The 27,907-nt window shown below is 42.5% G+C and overlaps 2 protein-coding genes across 5 annotated transcripts in view; one reads left to right on the top strand and one right to left on the bottom strand.

Annotated features, from left to right (window-relative positions):
• Nucleotides 1-7,405, top strand: part of celsr2 (cadherin, EGF LAG seven-pass G-type receptor 2) — a 61,442-nt gene extending 54,037 nt beyond the window's left edge. Inside the window, exons 23-34 of one of the 4 annotated variants that reach the window (XM_019269474.2) lie at nt 66-266; nt 350-524; nt 732-844; nt 1,001-1,083; nt 2,051-2,177; nt 2,277-2,387; nt 2,973-3,103; nt 3,188-3,273; nt 3,359-3,523; nt 3,766-3,984; nt 4,075-4,297; nt 6,032-7,405. In XM_019269474.2, the coding sequence (XP_019125019.2) occupies nt 66-266; nt 350-524; nt 732-844; nt 1,001-1,083; nt 2,051-2,177; nt 2,277-2,387; nt 2,973-3,103; nt 3,188-3,273; nt 3,359-3,523; nt 3,766-3,984; nt 4,075-4,297; nt 6,032-6,038 (1,641 nt within the window). In that variant the 3' untranslated portion in view covers nt 6,039-7,405. The other 3 variants (XM_027279133.1, XM_027279132.1, XM_019269473.2) reach the window with 3 other exon arrangements.
• Nucleotides 7,406-9,353: 1,948 nt separating this feature from the next.
• Nucleotides 9,354-26,275, bottom strand: dstyk (dual serine/threonine and tyrosine protein kinase). Its single transcript, XM_019269568.2, has 14 exons — nt 26,074-26,275; nt 23,873-24,282; nt 18,663-19,181; nt 18,315-18,510; nt 16,236-16,474; nt 15,926-16,009; nt 15,656-15,832; nt 12,692-12,821; nt 12,073-12,229; nt 11,485-11,617; nt 11,248-11,361; nt 10,547-10,661; nt 10,244-10,378; nt 9,354-9,950 (listed from the first exon to the last, which is right to left on the bottom strand). The coding sequence occupies exons 1-14, from the start codon at nt 26,273-26,275 to the stop codon at nt 9,760-9,762; spliced, it is 2,802 nt and encodes a 933-aa protein (XP_019125113.2). The 3' UTR covers nt 9,354-9,759.
• Nucleotides 26,276-27,907: the final 1,632 nt, after the last annotated feature.

The raw sequence follows: 27,907 nt of genomic DNA, 5'->3' as shown, positions 1-27,907 counted from the left end.
CAAAACGACACAAGTCATTACTCTGCTCTCAAACTTTTCGCTCCTAATTGTGACGTTTGTGTCAGAACGGAGAGATCCTGCCCATCAAAATCCTGACATGGAGCACAGTGGGAGTGACGCTGGGCTTCCTCCTCCTCACCACCATCTTCCTCCTCTGTCTGAGAGCCATGCAGTGCAACAAAACGAGTATAATCAACAATGGAGCCACCGCTCTCTTCTTCTCCGAGCTCGTCTTCATCCTGGGCATCAACCAGGCAGACAACCCGGTAATCAATTAGTTTTCAATCTCTCTGACTTAAGTCACGTTTCCTTTCATCTCTTAATGTTTTAATCGTCCCGCTCTTTGCAGTTTGTGTGCACAGTCATCGCCATCCTGCTGCACTTCTTCTATCTCTGCACCTTCTCCTGGCTTTTCCTGGAAGGACTGCACATCTACCGAATGATCAGCGAAGTGCGAGACATCAACTACGGACCCATGAGGTTCTACTACCTGATTGGCTGGGGAGTTCCTGCATTCATCACAGGTATGAACCCCACAGACCACACAAAAATGTACCTGCTGTACACGGAGAGACGCCCGCAAAGATCCTTCATGCAATCTCTGTCTCGTAGTATCTTAAGTCTCTTTGTCACATAGAAAAGAAAGACTATTTAACATGCTGGGAATATGACTTGGAGCTCAGCAGTTGTTGTCTGATGGAGAGTTTGATGTTACCGTTTGTCTGCGTCAGGTTTGGCAGTGGGACTGGACCCCGAAGGTTACGGGAACCCAGACTTCTGTTGGCTGTCCATGTACGACACTCTCATCTGGAGCTTTGCTGGACCCATCGCCATGGTGGCATCGGTGAGTCTGTATAAGGCTGTTCAGCTTATTTAATGTCAGCAGGTTGCAGAACAGTAAAGAAAAGATACATTTGTTGTTTCACTCCTGCCGTGTAGACTGTGTGTTTATGTAAGATTTTGGTCAGTAGACTGATGTGTCTTGATGTTGCGTCCACAGATGAACATCTTCCTGTACATCCTGTCGTCGAGAGCCTCCTGCTCAATGAGACACCACAGCATTGAGAAGAAGGAGCCCCGTGTGTGAGTGTCCCAACGTCTTCACCAAACACGAGCACCGTTAAAATGCTTTAATGAGGCTTTGTCTCAATCCAGTAAAACTCGACCAACACCCATTTAAAGGATGTGAATACTGGAGTTTCCCCACAGCAATTAATAATATAGACTCTCAGTAATCTGCCCCTGTTGGCCTCTGCAGCTGCACTAGTGTACTAAAAAAAATACTGAAAAATGTGTTGTGAAGCTGTCAGAGATTTTGTGGGCACAGTGCAGCATCCTCTCCTCTCTCACGTTCAAAGATTTGATCTGACAGCAAAGTCTTTTGAATTTGAACAGCTTCCTCCTGTTACAGCCTACAAAGAGAAACCGGTGTCCTGCACAGTGCTGTTCATATCCTTTTCTTTTTATAAATCATATATATATAAAAAAAAAAACATCAACTGAAAAATGTTCTTGTTCCTTTTTGATGCTCTAACATGGATTTTAAAAAAAAGCCGGAGAAAATCAGAAGAACAACAACAAAAACCAACATCTGAAGAGCACGATCTGAACTCCTGACTTTGGATTTTGTTCTCAGCGGTTTTCAGTAGTTTTGTTCTAAACTTTGAACACCTCAGTGGTGTGCTGATTAGTTAGTTAGTTAATTGATCAGCAGAGTATTGTGATAATCAAGTCATTTTTTCCAGAAAAATATTTCCAGCTTCTCTTTGTCATATAGTCAGACAAAAGAAACTTTCAATTTCTAACAACTAATTAATCCATAATGAAAATAATTAGTTTCAGTACAGTCTTCATTTTGGGCTGTAGCATTGTGCATAGTAAAAGTTAAAATAAACAGACTTTCAGCTCATCGCGAGTCGATCTTCAGCTCTGTTTCTCGTCACGTCATCTTCGCTGCTTGATTATCATCAGGCTCCATCCTCAGATTCACAGAATTCCTCCTCATTAACTCCTCTCTGTTTCCTCTCTCGTGTGATTTCATATTCTGCAGATCCGGCCTGAAAACCGCAGGTGGCGTTCTCCTCCTGGTTTCAGTCACATGTTTTCTGGCGCTCCTCTCGGTCAACAGCGATATGATCATCTTCCACTACCTGTTTGCTGGGTTCAACTGTGTGCAGGTGAGCCCTCCGATTCCCTCTGAAGTCAGTTTGACAGCTTGATTGCTGTCTTCTTCTTCTTTTTTTTTAACCTTCCTTTCTTCCTCTGTCGTCCTCCAGGGTCCTTTTGTCTTCTTCTTCCGCATCGTCTTCAATAAGGAAGCGAGGAATGCCATGAAATACTGCTGCAGCCGCAAGCGTCCGGATCATATGATCAAATCCAAGGCCTCTGTGAGTCCCTCACCACAAACTGAGAAAATACTTCATTCAGTTCATGCTCCTCTGGGATGCAGCTTTAGTTACACGTTGGGAGCTTTCCTAAAAACAATGAAAATATTGTTAAACGGGATCATAAATGCCACATCTGTAATGACCTCATCTTAACTATATTACAGCAGCTGTTCACAAAAACTGAAACTATCACAAGTAACTTTCTGTACTTTGTTTAAAGAAACGTGTCGAGACATAATTTCCACCTTAAAGAATGAGGCTGCTGATGTTTTCTAAATCCTACTCACAGGTTTTGGCCTCTGTCCTATCAGGTTATATTCTATAAAAATAAGAAAAAGTAAAATATTCATCAGTATTTATTTAATAGCATAATTAAAGTATAAGTTTAGCCTTCTGTAGGCTGAGAGCCACAGACTTCTCTGGATTACACATTGTTGGTTTTGGTGTTTTCATGGGATTTGTTCACGATAAGAAAAAATAAAATAACACCAGTCCTCTCAGGGTTGTGCTCAAAGCAGCTCAAACAGCCACAGATATATTTTTCATTTTTTAAAACACTCATCTTTCCTCTCCTCGTCTCTGTAGGGCTACAAATGCAACACAAACTACATGGACGGACGGTTGTATCATCTTCCCTTTGGAGACTCCAGTGTGTCTCTGAACGGCACCATGCAGAGCGGCAAGAGCCAGCAGAGCTACGTACCGTTTGTCCTCAGGTACGGAAACAATATGAGGATTAAAGATTAAATATGCTGAGTATTTGAGGAGCAGCTGTAAACTGACGTCTTGTGTCTTTTCAGGGATGACGGTTTGAGTAACAGTCAGGCGCACATCGCTCTGAACGACCACACGTCACTCTTCCATGAAACTAAAGAGCACCCGGATGGTATTATTCTCGTTCGGTACTTAAGATTTAGTTTAGCTGTAACGATCGGTGTGACGAATCGACCTCTCTCTCCGTCTGTGTTTAGATCGTGACAGCGACTCGGACAGCGACCTGTCTCTAGAGGACGACCAGAGCGGATCGTACGCCTCCACGCACTCCTCTGACAGCGAGGACGAGGAGGGTCCACTCCCTCCTGAGGAATGCTGGGAAAACCTGGCATCTAATGGGGGCAAGAGACCACAACCACAGAGTACTGAAACTCATCTCATCCTCGCTCCAGTTTGTGCCTCTCGTGTGTTATCATGACATTGGAGTCACAGCAGTCAGAGACAGAAAATCAAGATTTAAAGTTCTAGTTTAAAAACTGGATGTGCTGTGACAGGAGTGTAATGGTAACACATGGCAGGTACAAACTGGGGCTACTTTAAAGCAATGGCAGTGTTACAGCTGTATGTTTTTTAACACCACATACTGATTGTTTCTGTTTTGCAGACAACAGTTTGAGTAAGATGTACTGGCCCGGAGATTATTCAGCAGCAGCAAGTGGTGACGGCGAGCTCGCCGGTGCAGACCGACTGAAACCGGACGCTCTGGACAATCCAGAGCCGAGTCTCAGCCGTGACCCTCGATCATTCTCAGACAGCAGGACGCAGGACAACATGACGGTGCTGCTGCCCAGTCTGCCAAGCTTCAACGCCCACCCTCACAAAGGTAGATTATTAAACGGATATTTTAAGATCGATTATGAATCTTTTTTTCTTCAGCTTGATGGCATCACATCTTGTTTTCATCCTTCTGCAGGGATCCTAAAGAAGAAGCAGCTTTCTCCGATTGTAGAGAGAAACGGTCTCAGCCGCATCAACAATGAACTTTGTGGAAACGCCCCGGGCAGGGCGTCTCCGCATGGATCCTCCTCCAGTGACAGTCGAGCCGGCCCAGCTAAACCCAGCATACCGGATCAGCTGAACGGTGTGGCCATGAGCATTAAGGCGGGGACGGTGGACGGTGATTCATCAGGATCAGAGTGAGTATTAAATACAAGATAAGACCCACACCAAACGTCAAAGCATGAAAAGTGTCCGGTGTCGCATCACTGTGTGTCGCAGATGTCATTCAGTGTTTCCTCTAAATGTCTGCGTCCGACTGCGATTCGTGCAGCTGTCCTCAGTGATTGTTGTTTTCATTGCTTGTGGTCTGTCTCATTTCCACCTAATTATCTTAAACGTTAAACCAAATGAAGACGGCACCCATCCTGCTCTCACCCACAGCGTGGAGAGATCTTTAACACTTTTAATAACGCTATGATCTAACTGGACTCAAAAAAAATAGCAATAATTTAAAAAAACAAGGTGTGCAGGACTGATTAATGAAAGCATCCTTAAAGGAACAGATCCTTTCTTATGTTATACTCACTGCTCATGTAGCACGCAGACATCGTCCATCCTTTGCTTCATCGTGGACACGCAGCTCCAGCTTTTATCATCGTTTCAAGGCTGTTGTGAATGTTCAGTGTAAAATAAAGCTACTATAGAGAATATGTGTAGTTAAATATGTGTGGACTATAAAATTATTTACAGAGGCTCAACAATTCCCACCATGAGCGAGCAAAACTTTGCCTAAGAGGCAGAAACCTTGCTGTAGCAGTGGCTGTAACAGAAGGTTACAGATCTGACCGGACGTTTGAGAGTTAGGAGAAGTTGACATGTGAATCAACACAGACAGGTCACCTGACATTTCACTGAACATCTCTGAAATACAGCCCACGCTCGGTGTAATGCACCGAAACACAAACCAGCTCCAGGTTCTGCTCTCAGTGCACAGCATGATTGACAGGAAGCTATTTAAGACGACGCTGTAGGCTGTAGTACAAAGACGGTACAAGAGCGACAATTCCACAGGTATTTAGAATAATTTTAACACATCTGTCCATCTACCTACGTCTATCTGCACAGATTATTCCCCTCCTAGCACCTCAGACGGGGTGAGAGGATTCGTTATTTTTAACATATTAAATAAAAACCCAAGGTTTACAGGTAGGAAGTGGAAAAACCTGCAGCTCTTGGAAGCCGAGCGAGGCAGACATTAGTTGTGTCGATTCAAGATGCAGACAACAGTTTGAACTAAAACAAAAGCCCTGAACAAGACTGTACCTGCGCTAATCTGTGTGTGAAAAGCTGCATGTCCATTATGAATATAGTGACGGCTCACTGTGAAATGAAAGCTTAGCTACTGCATGCACTACTGCACATGAGTGGTGAGTATAAAGTAAAGTGAACATGTTTAAAAGCTCGATTCTTTAGAGACAGTAAGTTTTATTTAAGGTAAAAACAATAATATAAGTTGTAGTTTACTAATCAACCTTCTTTGCCCCTTCTCTCTTAGTTGTAGTTTACTAATCAACCTTCTTTGCCCCTTCTCTCTTTTCAAAAATCATAGATTTTTATACTTTAATTTTATCCCATGAAGCTCTGATCCTCATTCAAAACAATCAGGATCACTGTCTTCAGATTGGTGCATCATTTTAGCATCCGTCACCTCTCACGACCTGTGTGTGGACGTGTTTCATCGCCTCATGTGTTTATTTATTTTTCTATTTCTTTTTGTGTTTTTTTTTTCTTGTGTTGTGCTGCATCCCCCTCTTCATCCATCCATCCATCCATCCATCCATCCACCTCCACCACGCACCGCCACTGTCTTCCCAGCAGCCACTGCAACACCTCCATGTGACCGAGCTGACGGGAGGGGTGTGTCTTTGCAGGTCATAGAGCCTCCTTCATCAACACTGACTGCAAACAGGGAAGCACCTGATTTCCCCTTAACAAACAAACAAGTGGATAAAGAAGGAATTCCCCCTCATCGTCATCACGATCCTCTGAAGAAGAGTGTGTGTGTTGTGTGTGTGAATGTGTGTGTGAGTGTGTGAGAGAGTTCATACATGTGTGCCAAACCTCAGGAGTCACTGCACTGGCCCAGGCTCACGCACACTGAAAGAACGAAGAGTCTCCCTTTAAAGAAATCATTTTGTTTACATACTTGAAGCAATGCACTTTTTTTTTCTTTCGCCGCCTCGATTTGTTGGCGGTCGATTCTTTTATTTTAGTTTTTTGTTCCAGGATATATATTTTGTTTTGAAGACTGTGGAACATTAAAGTTGTTTTTCTGGGGGTGGGTCATTCACACATTCAGGGAAATTCCTTTTTTCATTTTTTTTTTCATGCATAACTACTTCGTGACGTCTTCCTGGTTTTTTTGCTTGCTTGTTGTTGTTGGAGCTGTTGTGCCAGTCTGTGGTTTGAGGGGTTCAGACTCAGGTTATTGAGCTACTTTAAAAAATGCCTGAAATGTCCAAGAGGCACAAGAAATGGTCGAGTGCAGGTCAAGAGGCTCTCTGTGGATTTCTGAACTTTTAAAACAAAGAGGGAAAAAAAATGGCTGATGGATGCTCCGTATAAGCTATTTCTCATTCATGGAGGATGTTTCCAGAGGCGACAGCTGTTCACGGCTGTTCACAGACTCACGGCCTTCTGCACTGCTCAGCCTTCAAAGGGGAGAAAACCTGCATGTGCAGACCTAAAAAAACAAAATTTCAAAAAAGGACTTTTGATACATCTTTTTGCTTGTTTTTGTAAATCACTGATGAGAGCACATTTTTTTATGGACATTAAAAGCGCTCTTGTTTTTCATCGTTTTATCCGAGAGATGAATGCATTCATTTCAGTTCAGTGACTAAAAACAGCTGTATTTTATAGATTAGCTATGGAGCTTTTGTCGTTTGTAAAATAATGAAACACACGCGGAAATTGTGCTGTAATACTGTTTGAGCTGTAATCCATTTTTACTGTACAGAGTGGCCTGTAAATGAATTGAGGACATATCTTTAAATGTAAGTAAATATGTAAACTTCCCTTGTTTTTAGGAATCTGAAATATCTTTTATCTTAGTTACTACTTTCAGTCAAATTGATGTGATATTTGTGGATGCCATCTTACCAACCATGTGAATTTAATGTATAAATTTCATGCCATATGAATCAACACTACCAGGTCAATCATATCAACTCTGGTATCGCAACAGAGAATTGTCTCTTCTACTCTGCCACTCCTGTTTTTACTGATTAAACTGTTTTCTACCATTTCCATCTCACCTCCGAATTTTTTAACAGTGCCAACAACCTTTTTTTTCTGCATTTTATATTTTGCATTACAGCTAATATCAAAGGTACAACCTGCTGCTAAAAAGCAAACAGGTTATAAACCTTCATTATAGAAATCAGCCTGTTTATGATGACAAATAAATTTCACTTGTGTTGGTTTTGCAGCTTGTTTAAAGCTTCAACATTGAGAGTTGCGCTTATTTGCTTTGATGAGAACATTAACATGAAGCTGCAGTCACTTAATTACAGTTATAATAATAACTTTATTTATGTACAGTATAGCATCTTTCTAGTCTGATGACTACTCAAGGTGTTTTTACTCTACATATCTCATTCACAGATCTGTAGGGTTCAGTATCTTGCTCAAGGACACTTTGACATGCAGACCCGAAGAGCTGGGATCGAACCATTGATTATCTGATTAGCAGACCACTCTCCCCTCTGAGCCACAGTCGCCCCTCGAGTCGAGTTTACAAAGTGCTTTGACGGACACATCACAAACAGGATGCTCAAAATAGCAACAGAGAGCCTAAAATGAAGATTTAAGAACATGGTAATGGCATTATGAGCCACATTAGATAAATACCTGAACAAATAAGACATCTGCATACACACAGCACAACATCACACCATAAGTCTACACCTCTAAAATATTTGATCCTGAATTAATAAGACAACAATGGAACATGACAGTGGGCTTGATCATTAGTCTTTAGCGGTCCCTGAGCCAGAGAGAGGAGATCTTTGCCCTGAGGAACAAACTCTGTCAGCCAAGACAGAGAGCTGGTGGAGGCCAACGAGACATGGAGAGGAAAAACTGTCGCTTCACGACATTATGACCAAGGAGAGGGACGAGGCATAAAAAACCCACTAGGTGGTGCTAAAGCTGCTCACATCCTCCTTTAAAAATTCAACACCCTTCAGTCTAACATGCTGACAAGCTCTTCACAACCATTTATTCATTTATTCTTTCTGCTTAGCTTCTCATGAAAGAGAAACAGTCACAAGATTAGCAGAGTATCATGATTACTAATTTATAAACTTATTTTTGGTTCATCAACCAGTCCTCTCATCATAAAAATCTACTTGATACATAATTATGAACCCATTAAAAATGTAAGAATGTTTGAATTATTTTGTATTTTTGCCTTTTAATGAGGTTAAGAGTAGAAAAACTACACTTATGTTGTAGAAAAGGCTTCAACAAGCACAAGTATGCAGCATTTCATTTAGCAACAAAAAATGTCTCGTGGACTTTCTGCTGCTACTTGAATCTTGATGTGAAAATGTTAAATTTCCATTAAATAATAATAATTTCCATTTTTAGAGCAGTGACTTTTCCATAGCAAAAGGTGAGAAGATGATTTACAGCAATGTTTCTCAAACTTTTCACACAGAGTACCGCCAAAATATTCAGCTCTCCATGTAACACCATTAAAATACAGCAGTGCAGGTCGACTGACGGTTCACACAGGAGGCAGATTTACTCCTCATGTGAATCCTGACCAGAACCGGTCCAAGAACCAGAGCTAATACGATGATGGAAAAGTTGTACTTCTGATCCAAATACTTCCTGTGCAATATGTGTGAACAGGACTGTAAATCAGCCCATGAGTTCATAGTTTATTTTCCTTCAAATGTTTTTAAATTAATTTATTTCATAGGTCGGATCACATTTTGAGATCCAGTGATTAAAATCTGCTACATAAAAATATGATTTGCTTTTTCTCTTATATAACTGACTTTTTTTTTGGATCACTTCTAGAAATTGACCAGACGAAACAGGGAGAAACAAAACTGGTCACAACCAGTGGACATCCAGTATGAAACCAGTTGATGAGAGTAGACATCGTTTTGTTTGAAGGAGTCACAAGCTGAAAAAAAGTTTGGGAACTTCAGTGATTAACGAACACGTACGACGCAGTCGTTTGTTGTAACAGATCATTTTATTAAAAAAAAGATGTATTTGTATCGATGCAGACATGTTCAGTTTAAATACAATCTAAAATTAATCTTTTATATATTTATATTTTTTCATAATACTGGGAATGGGATATTTTTTAAAACAATTTGCATCTAGTAACAATCCTATGACCAAGTAGCAATTAGCACGGCAGCTATAATGAAAGCATGCTGTAGAGTTTGTATACAAATACACAATGAACCAACAATAAAACACACATACGCAAACTTCCTGTCAAACTCCTCATAAATAATGTAAATCCAACAACCGTGAACACGGAGGACAGCTCGGACATTATTCAATGGTCACTTCCTCATAAATACAAAATACTTTCCTGATCACACGCGTGTTAGTTTGTCTGGAGTGTTTTTCAGTTTGAGTCCTCGAGGCTGCTGCTGCTTTTCTGTTCTGAGCCGCAGTTACAGAGCCGCACCATGATGCTTTGCAAACTGGGCTCTACAATACCGAGCAGGGGCCTCTGGGAAGGGTCCCCGTTCCAGCAGGCCTCCATCAGCTGCCAGCATTCCTCATCGAAACCGGGCAACCGCTCGGGTCTGGCTCCTGGAGACAACATGGACACGAATGAGACACTCAGAAGAAGCCCGACACAAACGGCAGCAAAGCAATCTCATCAACAACATCTATAAATAAACACTTTAGAAGAGTCACAGGAATGTGACTTCCCCCACATAAGTCCAGATAGTGCTGATGATGCTGGGTGACATCACCAACACCGTCCAATCAATGACTGTTTGTTTGTTTGACATCATGCTGTTCTGGGTTCGTTCAGGACAAAGTCGGTGTGAACATAAACCCTCTGAACTGTGTGAAAGTGACCTCAGTAGTCTGTTTACCTTTTTTAACGTTATTCCAGAGCTGGTCCTTACTGGAGCATTTCTCAAAGGCTTCTGGGAGTTTCACTGAACCAGTGCAGAGGTACCAGAAAAGGATCCCAAAGGCGTAGACATCAACGGAGTTATCATATTTTCCTGTCGGGAGGAAGATCACAACGGAAACGAAACCTTAAAAAGACTCAAATAAAACATTTATGAACTTTGTAATTCAGCTGCTCGTTCAGACAGTTCTGAATAATTAAACAGTTTAAAAGGTTGTAAAGTTGCTTCATGATGAAAATATCGACCGTGTGTCTGCCGTACCTGTAAACAGCTCTGGAGCCATGTGAATCGGGGTACCGACAATGCTGCCAGACATCATGGCCTCTGGTTTACAGAAGCCCAGGTCAGTGATCTTTGCTCGGTTTTGTTTGTCCAACTGGGGAAAAAAAAGGGTCAAATATTTGCATATTTGTTTAATAGAAAGATACTGTGACAATTCAAACATTTACTATAAACAGGCAAATGAAACACTGGTTTACATTTTTGGCCTTCAACAGCTTTTGTTTCTGAATCTGAAACATCAACATCACCTAAATGATCCCCTTGAAAATCAATCGATCAATAAGTCTAAAAGGTAAGTACACACTGCAGTGACTCAATCAGGTGTCAGGCATCCTCACATTTGTGTGTTTATTCTCTTACCTATCCCTTACTTAGTACATATAGCATCGCTCTGCAGAGTATACTGTGTCTGATTTTGATTTTGGTATCTCAATTAAGCACACAGGCCAACATGCCAGCAGCTACGAATGTTTCTTTGAAAGAAGAGTCACGGTCTATTGCCTATTTGAAGCAGCACTCCCTCCCCACCTGATAAAAAAAACACTGATCTGTATACATAAGTGTGTAGTGTATCCCTGGGGTGTTGTGATACAACAGCTGTTTATAAAAAACAAACCACACACAGAAAACACGCCAGAAAAAAATAACTTCCACACATTTGTTAGTTGGTGTGAACTTACCAGGACGTTCTTTAGCTTTATGTCTCTGTGCAAGAGGCCCTGACTGTGCAGGAAGCGAATCCCCTCCACCACATCCAGGGCGATCTGAAGTCTCTCCCTCAGCGATAAACCGGCCTGGTAAAGAGAAGCAAAGAGAGGAAGCAAAGGGAGACTTAACTGAAAGTGTGTGAGTGAGACAGAAGATTGCATTTGTCTACAGACAGACCACCATCTGGGTTTGTAAAATCACTGCGTTACCTTGAGGCCTGTGTAGAGGTCTCTGTGCAGCCGCTCCATGATGAGCAGCACAGCGATGCTGGACCCGTCTCCATAGGTGTGATCGATCACGGAGCCGTGCAGATCGACGAGACGCTCGTGCTTGGGCAGAGTCCTGCAAAAGAGAGAGAAAGGAAGGACAACAACAATTCAGTCACGTGATCATAAAACAATCAGTGTTGAAGTCACGGTTTGTCAAAGTGAGTTTTGTTTGTCTACGTTAAGCAGCCTCAGTGCTGCATTCCTCGTGTTTATGACAGTTGGAGCAGACGGGCATTAATTAGACACTGGCACGTTCAACATGCTAATGTGTGCATTGAATAGCCTCAAGGCTTAAACAGTCAAAACATTTGGGTGGAGTTGGGCCTTCATAACAAGGCAGCTGCCATGCACGCCTCTCGAGTGTCGGTAAAATGTACGACGAGCTGGAATGAGTGCTGCGTTTTGGACGTGCAGCGGTTTGATGTGACTCATTAAAATAACTTTGAGGCAAACAGCTGCTGAGATCATGCCAACGTATCCTGTCTTTACAAGTATGGTGTTTTTGTTACGAGCACTCGACGGAATCACCTCGTGTAGTGAAACTCCAAAGCCAGATCGTTCCAGTGTTTGTCGTCAGGCGGTACCACAGACTTTAATGCACACGGGTAGCGTCCTCCCCAGCTGTCACACAAGTACACGACTCCGTACTGGCCACGACCCAACTCTCTCCCGAGCTTCGGCTTGCCTGCAACAAAACAAAGCAGTCATTTTTGCAGAGTTTAAAAAAAAAGACCTTTGCAGATTTGTGTCGTATATCGGATGGGTGAGGTTCGATACTGTGACTATATCTGCATTTATTACCTTCAATTTAGGTAGTTATTGTCTCTTTAAATTAGATATTCTCACTAAAATCTGGGTTTTGTTGTTAGTCTACTTGGATGTTTGACCCTTAACCTTGCAGAGTTGGATACAAGAGAGTTGTTTTTACATCTATCTACTGAAGATGGATGTAAGTGAAGGACTTTACAGTTAAGTAGGAGACATCTTGTGTCCAGCAGTCAAACTGTTTAGATTATCAACATTTACATATTTATAGTTTCTGGATTTTTCAAATCAGAGAGAGGAGGAGTAGAAAAAGGTATGTGCTGTGCTGCAAAACGTTTCTCTTGGAGCTTGTGAACAATGGGAGGATTTGGTGGTGACTCACCATGCAGTAGCACATCCCTGAGGGAGCGGCTCTCCAAAGACAGTCGAGCCAGGCGAGGGGCGTGGTCCTTCCTCACACGCAGCCACAGGTCTTCAGTGCGCTCCAGTCGGCCAGTGTGCCCTTCCTCGAGCTACAAACATCGACACATGACATAACATCTCATGGTTAACATTAAGAGAAGCTGCTAAATGACTGGTTTGTTAACTGTTGCTTCATTTTTGTGACATGACGATTCTTCTGTAGGAAAGAGGCTAAGATTTCTGTTCCTGTTTGGGTTTGAATGACTTTTTCTTGGTCGTCTACTTCTGCTTCTGTCCTGTTGTCTTAAACTACATCATTAGGACGTCAGAGGTTGCCGTTGCCATAGAAACTGTTACCGAGGATCACCATCGTCATTCTTGTCCTCAGTGTCAAGAGGCCAGCCTGCCTTGATCTCTGTGCAAAAGTCGTTTGTCAGGTTAATGCAGAGTTCATGACTTACTCCTCGATGTAGTTCTCTTTTTTGATGACCTGTCACTTCGGCTGTTTACTTACTCACTAGGCTGGAAATTTAAAGTCAACATGAGAAAGAACATACTGTAAAGTTGGCACACTCCTTTAAAGTGAGTCACCGTGTGTCTGTAGGCAGTGACTTTCACACAAGTTTGAGTGTAATTTCTGTTTATAAGCAACATGTAAACATCGTGTTCTGTTGTCCCATCAGTGTCAGATTAGTGAAATATTCACAGCCTGAAAAACGTTATTTAGTCTTTTTACTTCGATTAGTATGTTTATATTATTAATCCATATTCCAATATTGGGCAACTTTGCATGAGTAAGAGTAATGGAAAAGTTGTTGTTGAAAGCTGTCAGAAAGTACTTTTGTCGGGCCGGTGTTCAGCTCAGTTGGTAGAGCAGCCGCCCCATGTGCGAAGGCTCAGTCCTTGCTGCAGAAGCCCAAGGTTCGAATCCGACCTGTGGCTCTTTCCCACATGTCATTCCCCGTCTTTCTCTCTCCCCATATTCCTACTTTCGTCAGCTGACAGAGAAATATAATCTCCCTCAGAATCGCCATTTTAGATACCTGCAAATACGCAGCATCTATTTTTAAACAACACCCTAATGGGTTTTTCCTCTCAGCTGAAACCCGGACACCAGAAAACTTATTTCTAGGTTCTATGGGGCCCTATCAAGCCCAAATAGTAAATGCACAGCTCATGTTAGGTCTCTTTGGAAAGGCTATTCCAGAGTGGCGCTGTGTTTGACCAGTTTAAGGTTATACACAGGCTTCAGATCACGCCTGTGAAACGTAATGAATTTAATCCTTTGCTTTCCAAATACTGTAATAAGTAGAAAATTACTGAAGGTTCATATTTCCACTGTTTGTTTTTTGAATGCCCTCTTACTAATGACTTTTGGATCAAAGTGTGTGAAGAAACTAGCCCTGCAACCTATTTCCTGTATCCTTGGAGTACAGTCAGCAGCTCTGTACCTCAGTCCCTCTTCACTGAAGCTGCTTAGGGTGCTGCTGTTTAGATGTATTCTTCTCCAGTGGATTTCAGACTCTGTCCCCACACTCTCAAGCTAGAAGCTTCTGGCTCTGGGACCCCTTTCTAGAATATATTGGAGACGATGGGGGCCCAAGCTCTCTAGAGTGGTCTGAGGTGTCAGGGTACATGTCCAGGTCTTAATATGCTTACCTCACTATTATGTCTGATCCCCCCTTTTGTCTGTTATGAACTGAACTGCCACATGCCTGCTCTCACATTTGCATGTTTTGTTTTTTTCCTCTAAAATAATTGCTTAGATCTACAGATGTTGTTTAGCAGATAATGTACAGCAAAAACTACAAAATATAGCAGTTGCGGCATGCTTTGAAATCAAGCTGAGTCAGGACTGAAAGTTGAATCTTTTGCGTGCAGAAGCTGACAGAGTCAAAGAAAGGGAGGTTAAAAACAAGGCGTAGAAATATGACCCAGAGACGTACTCCACTCACTATTTGGCAATCACCATCACACCGCTTCAGTGTTATAAAGTGGTTGTTTGAGTGTCTTTGTCAAGTATTTTTTCAGTGCAGGAAAAAAAAATCATTTTGAATTCCTGCATGATAACGAAAGCTTTCCTCTGATAGTCGCCCCTTTAGGTCACACAGTCACACAACACCTCCTTCATATCAAACTGCATACCGACACACTGCAGGCCAGTTTCTCTCTCTACTGGTCACGGGCAGGAAATGTGACAGAAGCATGAAGTCATTTATGAGGTCGACTTGTTTGCACTCAGAAATTTCTTCATTTCATTTTGTTATTTATCTGTTCATCAAAATCCCCGAACATACAAAGCATTGCCCAATCACCTCGTATACAGACTGCCATAATTAATCAGCGTATTAATATAACTGCATTAGGAGTGAATAGCGACCATGGAAATGCAGGCAGTGATGTGACCCACACTGCCTGTCATGTGATGACTATCATCAGAGCAATCTGACTGAACGGATTTGTCAGGGACTTCGTCATGGAGGGAGCTGCAGCTATTATATGCATATTGGGTCGAAGCAATTCAAGTGAAGAGGGATAAATGAGCTGTGGATGTGAGAGCCAATTAACGCCACGTCATATGTTTTATTTTGCCATATTTCAGCCTGCCTGTCCTCCATCTCATCTGTCTAGTGAACACACAACACTTTGTTGTCACCAAGCGTTATTTATTCCTTCAACTCTCAGATCTTCCACCGGCGTAGCCAATTAGATTTGAATTTTTTTCAGCAGCTCGCGATTTGTGGGAAGACTTTCCTTATTGTTGGAAAGGCTACGCTTCCTCATCCTCACCAAGCCTGTAATTTTTACCCTGAGCTCACAACCACTGGTGGTTTCATGGGAAAGACCATCAGTATTTTTGGTTATATATTCAAGACAAAGGTGGGAATGAATCAGCATTACAGGGGGGGAAAAAAATGCACCAAACAAGGGAGAGAAAGTTTACCTGGCGCAGAGATGCTGCAAAGGCCTCATGGGAGCTGTTGAGGCGGGTTCTGAACTGGGAGCAGATGCTTCGGGCCAGTTTAGCAGCACTGAGACTTTCTATGGCGTCCTGGGCCACTTTCCGCTTCCACTCTGGCGTGATGGCGGGAGGGTTCACGAATGTTATCCTGTGGATGATCTAGGTGCAACACAAAAGAGTAAGAACATTCCTTCAGAAGTTCACAGTGCGTTTTTTTAAAAACTCCTCTGGATGAATCTGTGAGACACTGACCTGTTTGATTTGCTCCCAGAAGAGTCTCGTGACAGATGATCCTGAATGAAAGGTGACCTCCACGTGATAGGCAGCATTTAATAACTGTGACGTGAGAAAATTAATTAAACACACAAATTAAGACACCATCAAACGTTGCTTCTGGCACTGAAAGTGAAGCAGAGTTGGTTTCGGTGAGTGGTGTGTACATTTCTTAAAATGCCTCTTTCTGTTTTGACCATTTGTTCTGCTACAATAGATATTAACTAAATATGATCATGCTGCACACATTCTGCACAGGCAAACTAAATAAAGTTATGTTGCCGCCCACCTGTTTGAGGTGATTGGAAGTGATATTGTGGACAGAATAGTCAATGTGGGACTTCTCCAGACTGTTGAGACATCGCTCCAGAGTTCCTACGAAGCTCTCCCTTAGATAGTCCACAGAGCTGATCAGCTTATTCGCCACGGCCTGATTCAAACGAACCACTATCAGCTCCTGGATCTGGTGGATGCAAGATTTAATCTCCTTCGACGTAACCGGGTCTCCGTTAGTTGTTACGATGATGTCTGCGGCAGTTGAAAGAAAGAGTTTGTTAAAAGTTAAAGTATGTAACCAATTGTCCCAGCGAGAAAACTACTAAAGATAATTAAATATCAAAGAGACTCAGCAAACGTTTGTCCATGAGCAAAACATCAGTAGCTCTTCTGCAGGGTGGACTTATTACAGCGTACCAATTATAATAAAATCATTTAGATCGTTAGATCTGAAATGCTGTTTTACTGGTATTAAAGCATATTCTAATTACTAAAAACTCCTGAGTTACCGCACTCTGCAAGGAAAGGGGAAGTTTTCCAAACCAAATCCGAAGCGTCGTCTAATGTTTTACTCAGCAAAAGCAACCCAGTGACTCTTCTTGGACCAGTAAGACCGACCGGAAGGAAGGAGGACGCAATAACCAGTGAAAGGCTTTTCTCAGCCCCTCATAGCCAATGAGATGTGACAACACTTTGTGGTCAGATTGTGAAATGCAGTCTAAAGACATCATTAGAGTGTGAAGACAGTGAAGAAACCGGCTGTGAGTAACTGCACACACTTGTACATTTATCTTTTTAAGTGTGTTCATTCTGTGTAAAAAAACAAACATATGAACACGGAACGGGGGGGTGTTAAGTCAGATCAATGTCTGTGTACAATGAGGGGAGGGAGCCTGCAGGATGGGACATACGCCAGCATGTGGTTCAGTGTAAAGAACCAAAGCCAGAGTACTGACAGTTCTTGTGACATCTTTGTTTAAAAAGCTCTAGAGTGAGAGAGTAGATACAATAAAAATAATCTGAACAGGCTGCAGTCTGGGGAGCAAAAAGAAACAAAATAAAAAAGGCACACGTGTGGTCATTTTTGAGTAATCCGATGTGAAACCACAGAATCAAAGTTACCAATCAAAGTCTATCAAAACAAATCACATTTCCAGCTTCTTTGAATCTAAAGTCAATTATGTAACTGGTGAATCTGCTTCCAATTTAAAAACGTACAATACATCTTTATTACAGATATGCAAATAATATATATCAAGGGGAGACAATGCAGAATGGATAGTATACTATCAAACAGGGCCGTGATTAAAGCGATTAAATCACTTTTTAGGAAGAAAGACAGAGCACTCATTTTTGTCTGATCTTCACAGTAGTCTATCCACTTCTGGACTGAATCCTAACACACCGTCACAAATTACTTGAACGTCCATAAAAACTGTGGTCTTTTAAACAACAAACAAGTAAATGAAAACATTTGAAGAATCGGAGTGCGTCCTCTTATTTTGAAGTTACAATTTGAAGCATGTGAAAAGAATAGTGTGCGCGATAAACATGCCAAATATTTGGCGTTGCTCTTGTTCTCGGACGTCTGACAGCAGTCAGAGACGTCCTCACAGACCATGTATAAATCATCTCCACTGACCTCACACCACATGTGAAAACCAAAGCACATGATAAGCAAGCCAGTGATAATGTCAGAATTAAATGTCCTCTCCAACAGCCATTAAAATCACAAGCTTGTAACCAATTTGTCCCCGTTGCAGCAATGGACAGAATAATAATTATTTAAGAAAAAACTGTTTTACTTCCCTACGCTTGTTGTGTTTGTTTGTTGATATCAGACACTTTATTTTGATATAAAGAAACTTCACATCATCACAACTCTGCTGTTTTCAACTATTCAAAGGCTGTAATTATTGAGATACTGTTATTATTGAACAGTGGTGGATTTACTTTAAGCATTTAGGAGCAAATTTGTGTCATTTTTGTGTGTTGCACCACTTCTAACATCGTTGAGATCTTCTTTACTCATGTGAAAAAAATCTTGAAGCCCTGCCTTGTGGCAACTATCCAGGGTGCTTTACTGACTAACCTGTAAACTCCAGGTTGGCAGCGTCCTCCAGCAGCTGCTCCTTCATGCTGCTGAGCGTCTCCACAATCATCTCCTTCATCTCTTCCTGTTTGCGGTTAGCGATGGCCATGAGGGAGGTGAAGAGTTCACCCTCTTTCTCACGAGTGTACTCCAGCCTGCGTGGTGTTATCTGCAGGTCCCTCTGCATGTCAAAGGCCTGCAGAGAAGTGAGGCAGAAAGGACAAAGGTCTGTTTTTTTTCTGGGGCGTAATGGGTCAACGTAGACTGAGACTAAACAGTGCGTGCAGTGCTAGTAACAACTGTCACATGAGCAGTAAAATAATTACAGACATAGACCAGTCCTCTCACCTGATTTATGAAGAGATCTAGGCAGCGACAATGAAGCCCATTAAGCAGGTTGGCAGCCTCCACCTGCTGATTTTGAAGCACTTGACGAGCAAAAGGCACCACCAACCGATGCAGTCTTTCAAAGGCCTCCCCCAGCATGCTCTGGGGCTTGGCACCCGGGGTGGGCATCTGTGTAGGGGCGCCACAGGAGCAGTTTCCTGTCGGGCTGCCGAGGAGGCCGAGGGAGAGGAGCTGCTTGTGGAGGGCGCTCTTCTCCCTCTCCCTCTCCCGCTCCCGCTCCTTCTCCGCACGGCGTCCAGGTTCTGGGGAGGCTGTTGGCATGGTGTCAGGGATACGTATGAAACAGATGGGAAAGGAGAGCATCTCTTTGACCTTCCAGAGCTCAGCCGCCTGCTCTGTGCTTAGGGAGTCCTGGTTGATGGCGTAGAGTATGATAGGGATCACGTTTCGAGTGCAGTCTTCCAGAGCTTCTTCTATGGGCTGGACGCTCGGACAAGGCACGACCATGACCTTTGCTTCCTGATGACGAACCACAAAGAAGCCGTTACTTTCATCTGAGGCAAACTTTTTTTAAAGATAGGCAATTCAATCAAATGATAAATAAAATATGCTGCTTGTGGTGACAAACCCACTTATAATTATCACATGAATTGTTTTATTCCCCACAACTTTAATATTTTGGTTCAGTCTCACTCACTCACACCAGAGAGGCAAAGTTAGTGAATAGTTCATTTACTGTTCATTTACTAGCTAAAGAGGCAGAAATGATGGCGACCAAAGACAGAGCCAAAGAATGAGTTAATATTAAACTAACTGAATTCACCAGACGGCCAGATACAAGACTGTTGAATCTTGTAAACCGTGCTAAGAAGTTTACACTTCAACTTTAAAAGATGATGATATGTGAGTGTCGTGTTGACGGCTTGTTTCAACTGTGCTTACGTGATGGCAGATTTAAGATTTAAGAAACACAAGAGCACAAAAAAAATGTCCTGGTAACCTTGAGTTTAAGTAAAGACCTAAAAAACATTTAAAAAATCAATTATGTTCAGTCAGGTTTACTTTACTTAATGTCAAATGCGTTTATGTAATTTGTAGATGGCGTTTTAGCTTCCTGACAAAATGTAAAACCAGTTGTGTGCGATTTACTTACATCTAGAAGTTTAGTTGTGGATTGCAACCACCTCAACTCACCCTGTCTCTTTTCTAGTGTTAAGGTGAAACTACAGTGACCACAAAACGTGTGAAAAACACGAAAGGCATCATGAGAGCCAGTGTTCGGTTTGTCTGTTCTGGGCTACCGTAGAAACATGGCGGACTCACTGAAAGAGGACCCACGGTGCTGTAGAAATAAAAGGCTCATTTTACGGTAACAAAAACATATCAGATGTTATTTTCAGGTGATTAAACACCAATCAAAACATATTTATGCATATTATATTTAATTTCTGTCATATTCTGTAAATAGAGCCCCAGAAATCTGACACACTGGATCTTTAACGACAAAACTATAACCTCTGTCACTTGTGTTTACAGCAACTGAAGAAAAAGATGTTTCACTGCTAAAGGAAGAAAAAAAAGAAAAAACACATCCACATATATCACATGCTCTTTCTATTTCTGAACACATAATGGCAAATAAATATTTGTGTAGGTCTTGGGGAGTATCTGTGAGCGGACAGAAAAATCGCACAAGTAAAAAAGGTTTTCTTAAGCCTTGATAAACAACAACATTAACAAAAATAGTCTGAGAGAGCTTGAGAGGGAGACCGTGACGAGGGGAAAGACAGCCAGAGAAAAGAGGCAAATAAAAAAAAAAAAGACCAACGGCTACACAAAGGAGACAGTCAGTCCTGTCTCCAAGAAACAAGAGCTGAGCCCATCTGAGCAGTCTCTTTGGAACAAAGATAGCCTGCAAACATTTGTTCACAACCAATCAAAATCAATACAACGCTTGAATTGCCTCGACGCAGTTGGTTTTTCAACAACTACCCTTGAAGAAACTGTAGTGCGTGAACTATTTTTTGAAATCACGATTTTGTTTTTCAAAAAAAAAAAAAAGTGTAAGTACAAGTTAGCACCAATGCTCAGACCTGACCCAGCTGTAAACAGTCAAGTTAAATGACCATGTACAGAAAATGGGTTTTTAGAAACGTGGCGATAAGAGGGAGCTCTTCATGTCCTACCAGGGTGGTTTAAGTTGAGGTGGAAACTATGGGTCAACTTTGGGATGGAGAGAAGGGTAATTAGCAAGTTGGCTCTCGATTGCTGGCCTCTAAAACAGGTTGCTGTGATTATAACAGGAGTGTGTGAATACCACAGTGAGCAGAGAGATTCTGTGCCTTCGTTTAGTCCAACCTAAACAAATTAACGTCTTATTCATTCAGCAGAGGGCTCAAGATGAGTGGCAGTTTGTAACAAACCTATGTTCTTAAGTTACATTACTTTCCTTTGAGCGTGAGAGACTAAAGCCAAATCAAATACATTAAATCACTCTGTCTTTAATCTATGGGAACGTTTGTGTTATTATTATTATTATTATGAACAGTAACTCGGCTTTTAAAGCCTCTGAGGTCCTCTCAAGTGTGACAAATCTTTGACCAAAATAAGTTACTGCAATTGCCATGCCTTTCAGTCACTCATGGAAAGGAATAAGGGTGTAAAATTACTGGATTTACTCTGATATTTTCCCTCCAGGCCTCAATCTTTTATGCTTTTCTGTTTTCGAGATAAGTCTCTGGTGGATCCTGAAGCAGCAAAAGACAAGAGGCAAACTCCATACCACGGGTTTTTAACCAAACAATGTCAGTAATTCATTCAAATATAAAAACTCTCAAGTCTAATTCAATTTATTTCAGAACACTAATAAGACTTGACACGCGTGTTGTTAACGTTGTTAAGATGCAATTAAAAGTTTAGGTGTATAATGTGCATCAACATTAAGAGTACGTTTGATTTTTTTTTTTGGGGGGGGGGCAATAAAAGTTGTAAATGTCTTTTCCATAAGGCTCAAATAAAATCCTGATTTCGGTTGTTAAACAACTAAAAACCATTTTTTCCTTTTCTAACAACATGAACAGCCACTGTCCCAGAATTCAGCTGTAACCATGGCAACTTCATCACTGCAAAGGGTTTGGGATTTTTTAACATGACCTAGTCATGTGAATTGCACCAGACCAGCGGCATTACGTAAGGGGGCTGGGCGGGTGGGCTGCTCTGAGGCAGAGCGAGGCCTAGTTTCTGAAGGCTGTGTGATGCTCGCTTAAGGATTAGACGCTAATTTCCTTGTGTCACACATCATAAAGGAATGACTACAATCCTTACACCGTGCTAAATCCACTCAACCCCCACGAGATATTGTAACTTTCAGGTCACACTGGCTGAAGACCAGCATGACCACAAACCACTGTGTCCCGACAAGTTTTCCCTTATCCACGTAGTAAGCTGTCAATCTGCTTTTAAGAAGTGCTTACAACCAGAACGGGAGAAAAAAAACGACTGGGAAAGAAAGTATTTCTGAACAGTAGCAGAAATCAGGCGAAGTAAAACACTGAACAACACAGGGAATAATCAGCTCTGCTCCGTAATCTGTTTATGAGCAAAGATATGTGTGAACACAAAGGCTACAGGACGCAGTTATTAAAGGACTTTTCATTTTGATGTCCCGTGTACAAAGACACAGCTTAACCATGCAAACTAACTGTAATTTAAGTGTGCCAAGAATAAAATGACTTTTCTCAGTTCGTCTCTCTTAAACTGTTTCAAACCTCGCTTAAAAAATAAACCATCATTATATCATCACATTCACATCATCCGCTACTTATCCTCATCAGGGTTGCAGGGGGTTGGAGAACATCCCATCTGGCATGACTAGAGGCGGAGTACACACACTGGACAAGTCGCCAGTTCATAACAGGGCTGTCACACTCACATTCACACCTACGGGTAATTTAGAGTCACCCATTAACTTATTAAGTGCATGTCTTTGGACTGTGGGAGGAAGCCGGAGTACCCAGGAGAAAACCTAAGCAGACACAAGGAGAACCTGCAGACTCTGCACAGAAAGGCCCCAGCCGAGGTTCAAACCGGGAGGCTGTGAGGCGACCGTGCAAACCAACAGTAACGTTATGAATGTTGCTAATAGATGTTGACACATATTCAAAGAATATGGACGATCATGCAAAGGCTTCAAGCTTCACCTGAAACCAATGTTGAAAGAACATTCTCCCAGTCATGACTGAAGTGAAACTGAAATACCGCACATCAGATATGTATGTGTGTGTGTGTGTGTCCTTTTTACAATGTTGATTCACTGAACACACATGGTTTTTATGTGATACCATTCTCTCCGGATGCACAAGCTTCCTCCCGCAGTAAATGGTAAATGGACTGTACTTATATAGCGCCTTTCTAGTCTTCCGACCACTCAAAGCGCTTTACACTACATGTCTCATTCACCTCATTCACCCCATTCATACACTGATGGCATTGGCTACCATGCAAGGTGCCAACTGCTCATCAGTTTTAGGAGCTAAGCATCCGCACACCGATAGCACAGCCTTCGGGAGCAATTTGGGGTTCAGTATCTTGCCCAAGGACACTTCGACATGCAGACTGGAGGGGACTGAACCGGAGATCGGGCCACCGATCTTCTGATTAGTGGACGACCTGCTCTGCCTCTGAGCCACAGCCGCCCCGTGTCCAAAGACACTAAACAGGTTCATTGGTGACTCTAAATTGCCTGTAGGTGTGAATGTGAGCATGAATGGTTCTTTGTCTCCATGTGCCCTGTGATGAACTGCCGACTTGTCCAGGGTTTACCCCTCCTCTTGGCTGGTATATCCGCTCGTGGCTATACTTATACACTACCTATCAGAGCTTGTATTAATGCCGACATTTGATGTCATCAACCAAATTTCGCTCATTCGGTTTTGTTAAAAGTTCTTTCTTTAAAGCATTTACTTTATCTCACCTTCATTTTACATCTTCTAAAAATAAAGCAGTGGGAACAGCACCCAGCCATACTGTATGTACGTGGAAATGTCGAGTCAAAGTATCAAAGTTCATGAAGAGAAAACAAAGTAATGGCAGTAAGGTCATATACTACGTAAATGGCAAGCTCCTTATATAATCTATGATGGGAAACCGTGTTGAGAAAGTAGATCCAGTGCGTTTCACACGGCGTCCATGGCCTGTGATTTAAAGCCTACCTGTAGTAGTGGGTGATGCAGGGTGATCTCCAGCTCTGCTAGCCTGTGAGCCGGGTCCTCACATTCCTCGTGTATCTCCAGGTCTTCCCGGGGCACCGTATCCCAGCGGCCACAGTTAGCCGCAAGCTGGTGCACCAGCTCGTATTGGCCAGGCAGTGCCAAGCTTAGCCGTGTCTGTCTCCCGTGGGTGAAACACAGCTTCCGCTTCTTGCAGACAATGCCCTGGTGTCCTTCACAAGCCTCTCCGGCCTCAGGGCCCAGTGGCAGCAGCCTCTCCCCCAGAAGGCAGTTGAGCAGCTGGTAGCGGGCAGCGCAGTCCTGGCCTAGTACCAGGATGTACGGGGCAGCGCCCACAGTGTTGCGTAGGAACTCTTCCTCATGGCTGGGGAAAGAGATGCAGCTAAACTGGCCTGTGAAAAAAGAAAGAAGGCAGTATGTGATGCTGAGAGGTGGACTGAGAACCTAAGAAAACCTATTCATTGGAATTATTACAATTAAGGAACTCTTGGCCAGCAGAGATAAGGCGCTCACTGACACAGTACCCTTTGTACCTGAGCGTCACGTCCAAGGTATACAGTAGATCTCTGTTCAGTGTCTGAGATATCAAAACATTTCATATCTGACATAATTCCTGGGGCTAGGGGCAGCAGTAGCTCAGTCCATAGGGACTGAGCCGTCAGTCCATAGGGACTGAGCCGGAGGGTGGCCGGTTCAAGTCCCACATGGACCAAAAATATGGAAGGTGGACTGGTAGCTGGAGAGGTGCCAGTTCACCTCCTGGGCACTGCCGAGGTGCCCCTGAGCAAGGCACCGACCCTACCCAACTGCACCCATCACTCCACCATCTCTCTCCACATTTGCATGTCTATGCCCTTGTACTGCATGTGTGTGTGTGTCCGGGTTAAAATGCATGTAAAAAATAAGATAGAGTGAAAAAAGAATTTCCCCATCGAGGGATTAATAAAGTATATCTTCCTAAAATTCCCTGATCTAGCCCTAAAATGTGGTGCGCACACACACAGAAGAAACAATTCAACCTAATTCAGAGTACTGGTAATCCTCGGTGATGCTGAGTCACGGTCTAAAACAGTTAGATAACGAGAGAACAGCAGTGGCCTACTTACGTCATATACGAGTCCTTAACATACATGTGATTTTACTGTGACCAATACTCTAATGTGTTATGGTAGGTCGAGGGGCGAATGCTAGATTAAAGACGATTGTTTCAGGCAGACCTGTGCTGAGCATTTGACTGCATGTCCTGTGCACAGTAGATCACACCATACCGTGACCTATGAGACCTATGCATAACCTCTACCAACATTAACAGATCGGGAACTTCTGTATGATCCGTCTGCATCATGTGATGCACATTTTTGTCCAGATAAGTAAGTGTAACCGAGATGAATCTAGTTAGCAGGTGAAGACATGACACGGATTTTAGGGGTTTTTTCCCCATGAAAAGGGCAAATCTATGGTCTAATTTTTTTCTGATTATTATGTAAATGTACTTTATTTATACAGCCCTTTACAACAGTCCTTTCGGTGTACCAAAATGCTTTACAACAGATAATAAACAAAGAGAACAATAAGTAAAAACAATCAAAGGAGCAGTAAAAAACAATAAAATACATCAAAATTGAATAGGATAAGATAAAAGCGTCATCAATAGGTGGGTTTATAGCCTGGATTTTAAAAAAGGCCCAGGTCAGAAACAAGACGCATCTCGACGAGGAGCTTATTCCAGAGCCTGGGGGGGCGGCTACGCAAAAGGCTCGGTCACCCCAGTGTTTATATTTTCACCTGGGCACTTCCAGCAAAAGTTGATATGTAGACCTCAGATTATGACTAATCTTTAAGATTAACATTGTTCATTCAACCCACTCCTTTGCATACAAGCCACTCCTGTGGACTGATGTGCATTTAAATCAATGTCTCATGGAGATAAATGTCTGAATCATATAGTCCAGAAAAAAAGTGGATTATATGATAAGCTACAAGCCTAGTTAGTGACTAAACACACACAAAACAGTGCATAATTAATGCAAAGTAGCACAAGCGTGTGCAGAAATCTCAGCATATTTGGTGCACTTAGTGAGGGGGTGGCTGCTTAATCTCTTTAGTTTCTCTAACCCCAGTTAATGAATTTTTCCCAGCCGAGGTGCTGCAGCTTGATCTGAGGGGTTGGGTTCAAACCTTACCTGCCTCCAGAGAAGCTGACTCCGAGCTCATCGTGGATGCACACGCATTGCTGTAGTTTTGTCTGATCTCTCTGAAGAAAGCATTGGTCTCCTTCAGGTTCCTCTTCAGCTGGACGGTGTGCCTGTTGTAGCTGTTAAATGTCCTTGTAAGCTCCCGAGCTAGAGGAGTCATTTTCTGTTGCACCACCTGATTTCCCTCCATGGTTCAAACAAAACAAAAACAAAACAAAACAAAACAGGCTGAACAAAATAAAACCTGAGTGTCAATCAGTCCTTATCACACCTGCTGCTGGGCTAAACCATTCAAAAGAAAAGAAAAGAGGCACCTTCCTTAGCTTGTAGTCTGTTTTAACATTAGTGTATTAGTGCAACAAACAGTCCCTGCAGTGTGTGTGTGTGTCAATAAGGGCATTTGTTGTTATTATACCGAAGCTAGTTAGCTCAACTTAACGCCGAAACTTCTCAGTTACTCACTCCAGACGAAGTCACTATTTGTGCATTTTATGACGGCTGCTCTAACTCCCTATAAACCGAGTAGTGTCCTAATAAAACAATAGTGTGTGAAGTAGTGTGGTGGTGGTGGTGTTGTTAACGTTAGCGGTGCTAGCCTGAAGGCATCTCCTGTCCGTCCTCGCCTTGGCCTGGCACAGCAGCAGACATACCGAGCCTTTAAACTTCACGTAAACAGTCCAGTACGCCGTTTTACAGCCGCACAGCTCCGTGTTTAAGAGATAAAGCCCAGGTTTTTGACAGCTGCCAACGACACAAAACAAAAAATATATAACCGTTGGTAGGTTTTCCTGATCAGACTCCGAGAGGGTGAAGAAAAAACAAAACAAAGATCTTCCTAAACTGGCTCCGGCCCGGACAAACCAGCGGACATCTTCCACACCACCCTCTGCACAGCGACGACAGCACAGAGAGATGAACGCAGGTCACTGCTTTACTCTGTCGGCGATGAAGGTGAAGAAGAAGAGGAGGAGGAGGAGGAGGAGTGGTGGTGGTGGTGCAGGACGAGGTGTGACCGAGCAATCAAATCACTGCACACAAAACATAAAGTCGACACAGCCGAAGTTTAGGGAGAGGAAAGGGCGGGGATGGCGCGGGGCACTCTGGGAAATGTAGGCGTGGATCACTGTGGATGGATCACTGTGAAGATTTTATACGATATATTTATATATAAAAAATAACTGAGATAATAATAATAATAATACTAATAATAATATATATAATATAATAATAAGCTAATAGAAGCTCATTTATAGGTTTTTGTTCAGGTGTATTTTAATGTATGTTTACTGTGTGTTATGGAATTTTCTATCCTTAGGTTACTTGAGGCCACGTGTGGGCCTTGTGGTCCTCGGCAGTATTAATTGTTTGTCTTTGACTAGGTGCCACCATATCTCAACACTGTGGTGCCAGGTGGCAGAGGCCTGTTGCTGCCTTCCTAGTCATAATAGATGTGGTAAGGTAGCGGACATCTGTGTCCCCAGACTAGATATGTTGACAATAACACCTCCAAGAGTAAAGACATTCTCTTTGACTATTCTGGGGTATAGTATTTGGGTGTATCTTTGGGTTTAAAGTATCCACCATCACGAGTTTCAGAATGCGAGACAGACTCAGGCACTTCAGGACTTTGAGAGTGTCTCTAATTCTCCTTGGCCAAGGCCATAAATAATACAGCATAAGACATCAGAGGCTCCTGAACATTTCTTCCCTCCTGACCTCACCATTGACCTTTGACTTCAGCAATTTCTCCACAACACTGTGTCTTGTGCTATTAGATTAGATTAGATTCAACTTTATTGTCATTACACACGTACAAGTACAG

This window comes from Larimichthys crocea, chromosome VI, assembly GCF_000972845.2.
Source record: "Larimichthys crocea isolate SSNF chromosome VI, L_crocea_2.0, whole genome shotgun sequence".
NCBI classification, from domain to species: domain Eukaryota; kingdom Metazoa; phylum Chordata; class Actinopteri; family Sciaenidae; genus Larimichthys; species Larimichthys crocea.
The sequence above is the reverse complement of the archived record's forward strand: the minus strand, read 5'-3'. Positions and strand labels throughout refer to the sequence as shown.

Bases quoted from the DNA above. Each gene is read 5' to 3' on its own strand.
- dstyk (XM_019269568.2), bottom strand. From the start codon at position 26,275: ATGGAGGGAAATCAGGTGGTGCAACAGAAAATGACTCCTCTAGCTCGG. The intron at 24,283-26,073 runs GTAAGGTTTGAA...CTTTTTTCACAG, and splicing joins GTCAGCTTCTCTGGAGGCAG to GCCAGTTTAGCTGCATCTCT. The intron at 16,475-18,314 runs GTTAGTCAGTAA...CAACTGCCGCAG, and splicing joins TGCCAACCTGGAGTTTACAG to ACATCATCGTAACAACTAAC.